Genomic DNA, 12,979 nt, shown 5'->3' on the forward strand with positions numbered 1-12,979 from the left:
TTTGTCTCTAAGAAGTTTAAAACATACTTTTGTCAAGATAAACATGCAAAAAAAATTGGCGGCTGAATGAGTGTCTGTTGAATGGATGAAATGCACACTTGTTTCGCGCCAGTTTCTAAACAATTTGTGCACGTGTCCAGAAGTAAGTGAACAGTGTACTCTGAAAGTCGTGGCTTCAGGAATTTAGGAGCAGCCCATGATTCCCTGAAGTGTGTTCTGTGAAGGTTCATGATCCCTGTGATTTGGAAAGCTTTTCACTAAATAGCAACACGAAAATGGAGACTTAGGAAAATAAATGAGGCTCCATATTTCGTTCGTGACGGAATCATAGATTATCTGAATAAGCTTTATCAGCGAGTGTGGAAAACAAGCCCCCCAGAGACAGCTCACTTTGATTACCAAGTCGAAGCCTTATTCTGAAAATTGTGCAGAACACATGTCCTTTTTTCAAAATTTTTTTTAATTTTAATTTTTTTTTATTATATTATGTTAGTCACCATACAGTACATCCCTGGTTTCTGATGTAAAGTTTGATGATTTCATTAGTTGCATATAACACCCAGTGCACCATGCAACACGTGCCCTCCTTACTACCCATCACCGGTCTATCCCATTCCCCCACCCCCCTCCCCTCTGAAGCCCTCAGTTTGTTTCTCAGAGTCCATAGTCTCATGCTTCATTCCTTTTAAGCACTACAGCCGTTCAGCACTTGCCTATATTTGATGCAGCCCAAATGCCTATATATTCCTCAGTCTCACTCAGGGAAATAAATCGAAGCTTAATGTTGCACGTAAGATTCACTGAATACATGATTTTGTGATCCGGCCCATGAAATCTTAATGTAGTTTGGGAAATTGGTGTTGTCGTCAGGTCTCCAAGTACCGTTGCTGCGATAAGGGTGGATTAGTCTTAGGGCTAGTGTGATAGTATATTTGGTTACTCCTTTTTTCGTCCGGTGTAACTGACAAAATTTCAGCTCAGAACATACGTACAGAGAAACACTTGAGTCTTAGCTCAGTGAATTTTAACAAAGTGATCCCACCCACCTTGCCTGCTGCCAGTGCAAGAAACAGAGCTTTACCAGCACCCCAGAAAGCCGACTCCGGCATCCACCCTCCATGCCAAGGGTAGTCACTATCTTCAGATACCACAGGTTAGTTTTGCTGGTTTTTGAACTTATGTAAGTGGAATTGTTCTTTGTATCTGGTTTCTTTTAGTCAATATGATGTTTTTGAGAATAACAGTATTTTTCTTAATCACATAGCATTCTCTTAATCTACATTGATAATGCTTGTCCCTTGAATGAAGCCGTGTATTGTTTCTTTTTAGCCTTCTGATGAAGACACTGTTAGCCTCAATGTGCCAATGTCAAACATCATGGAAGAAGAACAGATCATCAAGGAGGACTCATGCCATCGCCTTAGCCCAGTTAAAGGTGTGAGAATGAAAGATAGGGAGAAAGTGCTTGTTTTTAAGTTTCAAATGCTTTGTTTACAATCTGCACAAATAGGGTCATGGTAATAGCTAAAGTTCATTTGATAATTTCCTGTGCACCAGGCTCTGTGCTTATCCATGAAGGTGATCTCATTTAAAGTTCAAAACTCTGAAGTGGATATTCTAATCATCTCCATTTGATAGGTGAGGAAACCAAGGCTCAGAGAGTTTAAGTAACTTGCCAGTGATCACACAGTTTAGTAAGTAGTAGAGTGGTTCTCATTTTGAAGATTTATATAACAGTCTTCAAATCCATCCTTGGAAACAAATGTTGATGTATAGATGTGTTAAGCAACACCAGTTGTTATAGCACATAAAATCCCAAATCTCATTGGCTTAACACAGTCCAGATCAAGTCTACGTGGGAGTGCGTGATTGACAGGCAACTCCCCTCCAAGCAATGATTCAAAGACTCAAGCTGCTTTCATACTGTGACTCCACCATCTTTAACACAAGATTTCCAAAGTTTCCAAGTCCTGTTGAGGGCAGAAGTAGGCCGAGCACGGAGATTTGCTCACAGGAGGTTTTTAATGGACTGGGCCTAGGAGTGCCCATCACCTACAAGGTAGGCTTGGATTCATGGCTACATCTAACCACATGTGAAGGTGGGAAATGTATTTGAGATGTGTGCCCAGGAATCCGCTTGACTTTGGACAAGACAGTTGACCTTAATTCTCTCACATATAAGTGAGGTGATTAGATAAGGTAATATGTAAGGTCTTCAGTGGCTCTAAAATTCTGTGGTTCTCTAACAATCACCAAGTGATCACTTAGTACTTTATGTCCTATGTACCTTGAAAATCCTAGCAATGTATTTCATGTCTTGGTGAGAAGCCCTTATTTGATTACATTAGGGAGGTATTTTTTTTTTTTTTCACTGCTCCTGTTTTTTCAGTGACTTTTAAAGAAAATACTAAAATTTAGTGTTTAATGATTTGTGACAGAGATGATTTCATGATATATGAATAGTATAGAGCTAGATTAATATGATCTCCCTAATAGTTTGAGAATGCTCTTATTCTCATTAGTGATGGGAGAGCTGTGTGAACCAACTCAATGTCTAGTGTTTGCTTCCAATTTTTACCTTCAGGTTTTTAAGTGTAGCATTTATGTGTATCTGAGGTTATGATTAGAACCATACATTGTCCAAAAAAAAAACACTGTATACTCTATGCAAAAATATAACTGCCATATTATTCACTTTGATAAACTATGTAACATTACACGGTATAAGAGGTACTGTCTTAGGCAAATTTTTACAATAAAAGAATTATGTAATTTGTTACCAGTGAGTTTTTTCTAGAAGTAGATATTCTACTGGGTAGGAGTCCTTAAAGGTGGCCCTACTTGGTTCTTTTTAGTTTGCAGATCATGGAGAAGAGATCTGCTTGGTGTTCCTTTTGCCTCTTCCAAACTTGCTCTCCTCTGTTTCTTAAAAAAGTTACAGGAGATTTCATTTCTTCCATCAGGGACTAAGCCATAAAGAGGCCAATTTCCAGTTCGCCATGGGGGGAGGTGGGCTTTCCATTTCTTTTACTCTTCTTCCTCTTGTTCCTCCTTTATTCATCTTTTCATCCCACTCATCAGGGAAGAGAAACGTTGGGTCATTCATAGAGCTCCAGAAGAGCTAAGAGCAGTGACTGAAGATAGTCCGATGGTAGTTGCGGGTTGTCTGTGCTTTGCTCATCTCTTCATGAAACCATCTTTTTGTCTTTCTCTACATTTTCCTGATAGGGGACTTTCATCAGGAATTTCAACCAGAGCCTTCCCTTTTGGGTGACAATGACAACTCAGGAGAAGAAAAAGACCAATTTACTGATGGAACAGATGTTCTCCGTTCCGAATTTATAACCTATATTCAGGCAAGTTGAGGATCCGCTAATTTTTTTAAAAATTTTCTCTGTTTGACGCCTTAGAATTTAATTTCAAGGTTACTGATCCATCACCTTAAATGTCAGCTTACTGCCAGTTTCCTCAGGTTTCTGTAGTATCTTCTCAAAGCTTGGGGTGTCTGTTTTCTGATGTTAGGAGCTGGTCCCTGTGATACCTGTCTGTCTGTCTGTAAATGCATCTGATTTCCTTTATATTCAGTGATTGCTTAGCTTTCCACCTCTCGGTGCATAAGTTAGCAGACGTGCCAGCATTACCATCACCATCCAGTAAAAGTTAAAATAGAGTTTCACGTTCTTTTCCATGTATTCTAGGTGAATGCTTTTCTTGGGAGTATGTCCATAGTATAAAGAGAAAAGTGGAGACCTTTAAAATCTGGAAACAGATGTCTTCGCTTTCTGGAAAGGTCACTCTGAGGACACTTATTCCTGAGCTCTTGTCCTTGCACTGAGGTGTTGAAAGGTTGGATGGAGTCACTGGTGTTTCAGGTGAACCTTCATCACAGTAGCAGCAAAAAGAATAGAGAAAAACTAGCCCTTTACTAACGCTGGTCATGAGGGTTCCGCTTCGGGATGCGATTGGTGTGTTTCTGCCAGTCCTTCTGGAGCAGGCTGTGGCCTCCAGGAATCACAAGGGTAATTGGATAAAATTCATTTTCACTATGGCTCATGAGAGATGATGGTCCCGGGCTCACTGTGGTAAAGCAGGTATGAGGTCTCTAGGTGCTCGTCCTTATTTCCTAGGTTGGTGCTAGGATAGCTGCTGGGCTGGGTCCGAATAAGAGGGCAGCACGCTGCTTTCTTCAGCCTCAGCTGGGAATACACATGTATTTTGGACTCAAGGTTTTCACTACTCTGGAGAATCACCACGAGTACTGATTTATTGATTCATTTGCAAACAAATTTTAGTGAGTAGGTAAATTCATAAAAATGAGACCCACAAATAATGAGGATCAACTGTATAACCCTGTAACTTGGCAAAAGAAACCTGTAAGCCCTATTTTGCATGCTGAAAAAAAATTGGTGTTTTATCCTATTGGCTATTCTTTTATTATGAAATTGAGAATTAGAAGGAAATTCCCACGGCTCCTGTAGTTGAACCCCAACAAAGAGAGATTAGAACATGTTTTCTTGCTCATTTCTGGTAGTATATTTTCGCCCATGAATTTCACTATTGTTTGGATAGTGCTGCAGTAATTTCTGTGTTTACTATGCACTAAATCTAGAATTAATAAAGAAAAGTCTGAGTGTTCTTTAAGCCAGAGGCTGGCATCTGGAGCTAGCCACCTCCTCAGAAGACGACCTTTCTCAGTGACCTATCTGGAGAATTGGCTGGGTCTGAGTTAGTTAACAGCATGTCAGTCCTCGTATCTGTTTATTGTTCCTTCCTTGCCTGAGGAATGTACCGCCATTCAAGGGTGGCTTCTCTTCTGGCTGTAGGTGAGTTAAGGCAGCATTGCTCTGTGTCAGAGCTGACAGCGGACAGAGCACATGGAAGCCTTAGCAGTGGGACACACCGTGCTGACTAAGCCCATCACACGTTCATTTGGGAAAATAACGGTGTGTGCGCGGGAGAGACATTTCAGTGAAATCTGGGTGTGGTGTGCATAAAACTATTAGATGCAATTTGAAGCATTTTCTGTTGTTCAGTAGTTTACACTTTCTTTTTTCTCCAAGAATACACACACACGCACACACGTGTACACACACACACACACACACACACACACACACACGCCCTTCCTCTCACAAAGAGTAGAATGCGCTTTCTCATGTGACCGAAAAGGCCAGCTAACAGAGGAATCTGAACATTGAGAGGTGCTAAGAGGGCAATAAGAAATAGAATTAAGCTTTACATTTCTGACTCTTAAGTTAACAGGTACTGTGGTCCTGGGTCAGGTGTCTTTTGTTTTAATTTTATTTTCAGTTGTGGTAAAATACACGTAATACAACACTTACCATTTTTGCCGTGTTTAAGTGTACAGTTCAGGGGCGGCTACATTCACGTTGGGCAGCCATCACCACCGTCCATCTCCAGAACTCTTTCCATCTTGTCAAACGGAAACACTGTACCTGTTCAACTTTAATTTCCCATTCCTTCCACCCCTCGCCCCTCCCTAGTAGCCACCATTCTGAGTTCTGTCTCCATGAGGGACTCCTGCAGGTAAGCTCATAGAACTGGAATCTTACAGTATTTGGCTTCTCGTGACTGACTGACTTCACTGAGCGGAATGTCCTGCAGATTCTCCGTTGTTACAGCATGTGTCAGAACTTCCTTCCTGTTGAAGGCTCGGTGACACTCCGTTGTATGTATAGACCACATTTTGTTCATCCACTCATCTGTAGATGGACACTTGGATTGTTTCCACCTTTTGGCTGTTGAGAATAATGCTTCTGTGAACGTGGACTAGGGCAGGGTTTGACTGTCGGCTGTTGATAGCCAGTGGCTCTCAGAAGACCCGTATGTTCTGTCCACAGGATAGGGCTGAGGACTGTGAAGAACTGTTACGGATAGAAGAGGACACGCACTGGCAATCTGAGGGAATGTGAGTATCCAGGGCCACAATCCTATAAAGTTCATGGTTCAAGCAGAAGGCAACCCTGTCATGACAGGATTTTGGTCTGCTTTTCTTTGGGCAAGGTGATGGTCTCGCCCAATGTTTTATCGATAAATTGCAAGTTTTTCTCGGTCAGGTGCTTATTGTCACAGTGCAAGGTCAGACCTCTTCCTTGGCCTGGAGTTTTATCTGACTGGAAGGTGTGGATAGAATATGATTCAGGAAATCAGAAAAAATTCCTACACTGGAGATTCTAGCTTACTTCCATTTGTCTGAAGAAACCAACAACTGGACCAGAGCAATATATAGTCCCAGTCACCCTTTACCCATCTTCAGGTTCAAAATCTGAGGAAACCATATACCGCTCATGTCTTGGTCCCATGCTAACAGTTGTAATAGCTAACATTTATTAAATACTATGTGCTAGGCACTGTCCTAAATACTTCACAAGTAGTAACTCATGTCATCTTTACAACAATCCTATGAGATAAGTTCTGTCGTTATCTCCCATTTCACATGTGACAAAACTGAGGCACAGAGAGGTTGCTCCAAGGTCGCAAGGGCTGGGATGGAACCCAAGGAGTCTCACACCAGGTGGATATCCCTTCACCCTATTGCATCTGAGGATTTACTTGGCCAGCTTTACAGGGGAGGGTGTGAGTCACCCCTCAGATGATGATTTCCAGGGGAATTGAGCTTGAACCATGTGGCCTACAGTACATTTTTGGTTCCCAGAATTTTGTTTTCCATGATCTGGCATGTAGGCCTGGATCTTCCTTCATACCTTGGGAGGGATTTCCCCTTAGTGAGGATTTACTGTACTGTTACAAAGTTTCTCCACTTACAGAAACACATTGGCTCATGTTCTGTAGTGGAAAGCAGTAACCATGATCAAATCTCTTCTGACCTTTAAAAACATTGCTAAGTTCCTTTCAAATCATTGTTCAGTGTTATCAGCTCTTCGTTGTATGTTTCTGTAATGTCAAGGAGGACTAGTTTGATTATAGAATCATAGAATTATAGGGAAAGAGATTTTATAGGGAGAGTGTTTTTTTAAACTATAGGTGACCCTTGAACAATGCAGGGATTGGGTTCAGTCAAAAATCTGCATATAATTTTCATTCTCCCCAACCTTAGCTACTAATAACCTACTGTTGACCAGAAGACTTACCAATAACATGAAGAGTCAATTAACATATTTTGTATGTTATATGAATTATCTACTGTAGTCTTACAGTAATAACTAATTTTTCCCTAACTTTCTCAGTACTTCTAGGCTATGCAGTTCATCTGTGAATTTTGTCAAATGGTTACAAATCTCAAAAACTTTACAACATACTTATTGAAAAAAAAACCTGTGTATAAGTGGACCCATGCAATTCACACCTGTGTCATTCAAGGGTCAACTGTGTATAAAGCTTTGGAAACCCCATGCAAAATCTTATACCTGTTGTTCTCAACCCTGCCTGTAGAGCTTAATAAGAAGCCCAAGCCCCAGTATCCGGCTTGGCATTTTTTTTAAGGGCCACAGATGATTTTGCTGCATAAAGAGCCTGCACTGAGAACCACTGTCCCCCAGCGAAGTCCTGTATTGTATGAAAGCGATAAAACCGAGCCATGCTAGTTGCGATAAAACCGAGCCATGCTAGTTGCTCTGGAGTTGAAAGAGCTGCAGATGCCCTGCTGCAGCTGGGCATCCCTGTGCATCCGCCCCAACCCGCCCCCAGGCTTGGGAAACACAGTATGAGAACCACCCAGCTAGTCCATTGCCTTGATTTTATAGAGGAGCAGATGCAGGCCCATAGGCATTGGGACTTTGTGTGAGCTGCTGTTTTATAGCGGAGCTGGGTTTCCCCCACCCAGTAGCTCCACCTCGGCTACCCTCTGGCAATCCACTGCACAGGGGACCGACACATGTTCATTATCATGGAGATCTTGTCAAAATCATTTTTATATGTTAGATGGATTTTTATAAGTTTGCTCTTAAGAATCTGGTTAATATCCACGTTCCAGTAATCATTTTCATTCTTATGCTCGGTTCATGGCTACAGAGTAAGTTCGTCCAAAGACCAGGACATGGATATAGCAATGATTGAACAGCTGAGAGAAGCGGTAGATTTGCTGCAAGATCCCAACAGGTATGCGTGTCTTTCCTTGGCCCAGGGTTCATGTGTAAATAATGCGTATTAATTTTTGAGTACATTATCTCACCTTTAAAAATATTTGTACACACCGTTTGGACTCAGTCTAACCACCAAAAGAGAAGTTTTCACAAGATCTGTAAGTAAAAGAGTCACACTTGGGAGTAATTGAGATCATTTCCCCCTTTTGCCACTCCTTAATGAAATTTAGTTGCCCTTCATGAAATTGATATGGGGATTTTGGGTATAATCCTTAGAAAACAGAAATACAATAAAATGCATATTTGATATTGCTTAAAATTTAACTCCTGACTTAGAGAAATACCAGGGAGATTTTCTAAAAAAGAAAGAATTGTTTTATCAGGTACTATCATATTTATTTCTGAGACGCTAAATATATATTAACAAAGTACTATATTTCTAAAGATTTGGGTCGTAAGATAATTTTTTAATTGAACTGGCCATTGTCAGTAATAGGCACTATATGCGGTAGCTATATTTTTTGGTTTCTTCGCAAAAGATAATGGAATTCCCATGGATGAAATATTTTTCAGTAAGACAATATACCAGGTGTCAGGTACTCACTACTTTATCACTAGAGAAGTATATCCTGAGCTTATTCCTGGTAAACTGTTTAGGGGTCCTGGGGATTTAAATACTGAAGATGATGTGGTCTTGTAATATGGTGAGTGTGGAAACTACACCACATCTTGGGAATTTATGAAAATGGTGGTTAGTGCATCCCAGAGTGCCAGTGATGGGTCACCGCCTGCGTCACCTGGCCCTAAAAAAAAGAGTGACGGGTCAGTTTGGTTGGTTGGAAAACTTTTGCAATTGATTCGAAGAGCATTTCAGTTCTGCAGACATTAGTTGAGTGCTTAGAGCACGGGAAGATCTACCGCATGTACCTCGGGGGACTGAGGATGAACAAGACACAGCTCTTGCCTTCTAAGAACTTAAGCTGCGGTAGAGATTGCCTTGAATAGATATTTGTAAGGGGAATGGATTTAAGTGCTTGAAGTGAATTCTGGTCTCAAATGGAAACAGGGAGGTGGTTGGGCTGGCTTCCGTGAAGCCTGGGGCAGTTCATCTGCACCTTTAATAACTGGCCCTTTCAAGGAGAACACAAATCCTGGATTGAATTAAAGTATTTAGATCTGAGCCCCTTCTCGTTTTCTATGACGGGGAACCAGGAGGGGCAGCAGGTTTGAAGAGGAGGATGTTGGGGTCAGCATAGGACGCACTGAAAAAAATCCAAGGTGGCAACGTCCACTCTGCTGCTAGGGGTTCAGTTCTGGGGCTTCAAGACTTAGGTTTGAAAGTCATTTTCATAATGTGCTGCGGTGACAGCTGTCTAAGGAGGATGAGATTTCCAAGGCCAAGCATATTGATGGGAAGGGAGCATGAGTCCAGGAACGAGCCTTGAAGACATGATGTGACAGAGAGAAGGCCACAGTGGGGCTCAAACTTCATATTGTTTTAATACTTCCACCTCTTAACCTTTTGTATCATTCCTCCAACACACTTTTCTTACAAACTCAAGATTGATGAGTATGTGAACCCCAAAGTGAAAAGGAATAGCCTAGTTTGGTGGAAATGGAAATGGCTTGGGAATGTGGGACTGGAGCCCAGTAGTAAAAATCCTAGTGACCTGGAGGAGGGTTCCCAGCTCCGGGCCTTTGTTTCGTCTTCCTTCATGAGAAGTGGGATGAACTGAGGACCTCGAGATTCCTCTCTAGCTTGGAATCGTTTGAGGCAATGAGTTGCCAAGAATGTCGAGCGAGTCGGAATGGTGGGTGTGTGCTTGGACTGTGGAAGAAAACAGCCCTGAGTAACCTTCCAAAAGCTAATTGATTAACATCTTTATGGAGTGCTATTTTGAAATGCGTTATGTTGTAAAACTTTATATGGATTTCATTTCCTCCCTAAAATTATATACTCCTTCGGCTGCTTTAGATCGTTCCGTTGTTCATCCTGAAATAACTACCACAATAGGACAGTTCTAACGTATACTGATGTTTCTGTGAGCCAGTAGGATAGTAATAAAAAAAGAGTCCTGTGTTTTTTCTAAAGAGAGGGCACTTCAAGAGGTCACTTATTTCTAGCTGCTTGGGACTGAATATTAATAATAAAAACTTTACATACCTATTGGGTTTTTCCTTTATCTCATATTTCGTAGATCCAAGCTTTTTGTTGTTTGATTTAAGCCACTGATTATAGGATTAAGTTTTAGAGGTTTACCTTTCATATAACCTTAACATCAGAAAATCTAGTTGAATATTGGTACCGTATTTTGCCTTTATCTTGATTTCTTAAGGATTTCTGATTATTGGTTTGATAGCATTTTCAATAAGCATGTGTAATATGACGCATCCCTACTTTTAAAGATAGCCTTGTAACTTTTATATGACTTACAGCAATTCCTAATTTTACAGATCTTAAAAAGAACTCAACTCTTAAAATTGAAGAAAATCAGAAACTATCTGGAAGACAATTTCAGAAACAAAATTGCACATCAAATTGCTTATGAATTTTAATTTTTTAAAGTGAAAGTATTCATGTATATCAGAGATATCTTCCTATTAAAACAAAATGCCCTTGGTACATATAATAATAGTATTCTTAGCAATTTTATTTGCTTCTGTAAATTGATCAAGTTCTAGAATAAAAGTTAGTGTGTGCTATCTATGAATATTATGACTTTAGTAGAAATTACTGTTATGTTGCAAGTAAGTTGGATTTTAACACCAATAGCAGATAGAAAATTAAATTAAAATTATATAAAATGTGACACATGGTGGGAAAATAAATGTGGCTTGAAATTTCTACCATAAACCTTTGATTACTTACTCTAATGATAGATATAACTTTTTAATATATTAAAATTATAAACTAAATATGACCCAAAACATTGGATTTAAACTAAATAGACCCAAAACATTCGATTTATTAAAATTATAGAACATATGAAAAGTTTAATAAATTTGCTAACATCTTTTTTCCCCTTCTCTTTAGATTAAGCACCGATATTACAGAGAGAAATGTTGTAAACTTTTATCCTATGGAATCTGCAGAAGCCTTAGACTTACAAGATTCTGCGCTAAAGTATGTTGACCATGTTGTAGCTGAATATATTTTCTCTTTCTATATTGAAATAAGTATGCTTTAAATTCCACTTTATATCCTTTCCTTGTCTTTATTCCTACAGTGGTCAAATACAGCTGGAGACATCTCCGGTGTGTGAGGTAAGGCTGCTCTTGGATTAACCAGAACTCCGTTCAGTATTCTGACGCAGAATAGCGGCTACCATAGTCTAGAAAAGATTGATTGTAGGGTAGAACATTCATTAGTGGGACTAATACTCAATTTTGTTCATGGTCTGTTTTTCCGATTTTTTACGCTTTCGCCTTATATAGTTTTCCTGCATACCTATTCTACTTCATCTTCCATTAAAGATGAGAGTTGGCTCTTCCCATTAAGTTCTCTGAATTGTGGGGGTCAGATAGTCCTGCTGAGCCAGGCCGTAGCAACCAAGATAGCTGCGGAACCTGCTGCATCAGAAAGAGGTAGGACGACTCAGTGTGGATTTTAGAGCCAAGAGCGAAGACTGGGGCATGGCCAGGTGGAAATAAACTAGAAAGTACTTGAGAGGCAAGAACAAAGGATTTGGTAAGTGGCTGGGAGGGTTAGGAGAACTTTGGCAGAGACCTGGTGGGTTATGTGGGGCAGAGTAAGGGTGGAATTACTCTGGTTGGAATTTGGGTGGCCGTCGAAAGCAGTTTTGACATAAAACTAGAGATGAGCCTAGAAGGTCCCAGAGAAACAGTCATAAAAATAAGTTTGAGCTGGTGACTTGGGAGTGACATCTGGGTGATACCCTAATTCATCCTGCCGTAGTGAGTGGGTTTGGGATGGCTGGCTTCAGGACACACCAGTTTATGTCCCTAGGTGTCTGAGCATGTGAAGCGTAGTGAAGCTGTTTCATTCTATTAACTGGCTAAGTCTCCGGCTAAGTTAAATAAGAGGAGAGAGAACCACTATGGTCTCATTGCGGAGCTCCATGCCTTAGAATGATGTTGAGTTTTAATCCCACCTCAAAGACTTGCTAACTATGGGCAACCTCTTGAAACTTCGCCTTCATTTTCTGTAAATTGGGACCAGTCTCACAACCCAGGGCACCTAGATGTTAGCTATGACTCTCACTCTACCATTCTATTGTTATTCTTGGTGTGGTCCTCAGACAGAATTATTGCACCCTGTCTTCGCGGGTCGAGGCATCACTGAATCACCCAGTCCTTTTATGTGAAGGCTGCCCCCAGCCCATTCTCCCAGGCTGTCCTTTGAGACAGGCTACTTGTGATTCGTGCAGGCCCACTATTTTATTATTGATTGATTATAGTTGACCCACTTTTTTTTTTAAGCTTATTTGGAAATAATTTTAAACTTATAAAAATGTGGGGAAAAACTGAAAGATTCTACAAAAGGTCACAAAAATTGCATCCTTTTACCCAGAGTTACCGATTATTAACGTTTTACCACATTTATCATATCGTTTCTTTTTCTCTTTCTCCACACATGGTTCTTTTTCTGAAACATTTGAGGGTTCCATATATCATAGTCCTTTTTGCCCTAAATATTTCACTGTATGTATTCTAGTAGAGGTTTTATTTTACATAACTACATTTCAGTTATCAAATTCAGAAATTTACGTTGATAAACTGTTTTCATCTAATTTACCTTCATATTCCAAATTGTTCAGTTGATCTAATGCTGTTCTTCATAGTATTTTTTCTCCTCCCACGTAGATCCAGTAGTGGCAGGTATTACATCTAGTTATGAGGTATAGTTTCCTTTATTCAGGAACATTTCTGTAACCTTTCTTTGGTTTTTACCACCT

At 40.2% G+C, this 12,979-nt stretch overlaps 1 protein-coding gene across 6 annotated transcripts in view; it reads left to right on the forward strand.

Annotated features, from left to right (window-relative positions):
- Window positions 1-12,979, forward strand: part of LRCH1 (leucine rich repeats and calponin homology domain containing 1) — a 191,346-nt gene that overhangs the window by 135,337 nt on the left and 43,030 nt on the right. For all 6 annotated transcript variants that reach the window (XM_045796796.2, XM_045796799.2, XM_087865143.1 and 3 more), the window contains exons 8-13: window positions 1,330-1,435; window positions 3,229-3,356; window positions 5,862-5,929; window positions 7,993-8,079; window positions 11,098-11,187; window positions 11,291-11,327. In XM_045796796.2, coding sequence (XP_045652752.1) covers window positions 1,330-1,435; window positions 3,229-3,356; window positions 5,862-5,929; window positions 7,993-8,079; window positions 11,098-11,187; window positions 11,291-11,327 — 516 coding nt within the window. The remainder of the gene's footprint in view (window positions 1-1,329; window positions 1,436-3,228; window positions 3,357-5,861; window positions 5,930-7,992; window positions 8,080-11,097; window positions 11,188-11,290; window positions 11,328-12,979) is intronic.

This window comes from Ursus americanus, chromosome 10 (genome assembly GCF_024610735.1).
Source record: "Ursus americanus isolate L20-20 chromosome 10, mUrsAme1.1.p, whole genome shotgun sequence".
NCBI lineage: Eukaryota > Metazoa > Chordata > Mammalia > Carnivora > Ursidae > Ursus > Ursus americanus.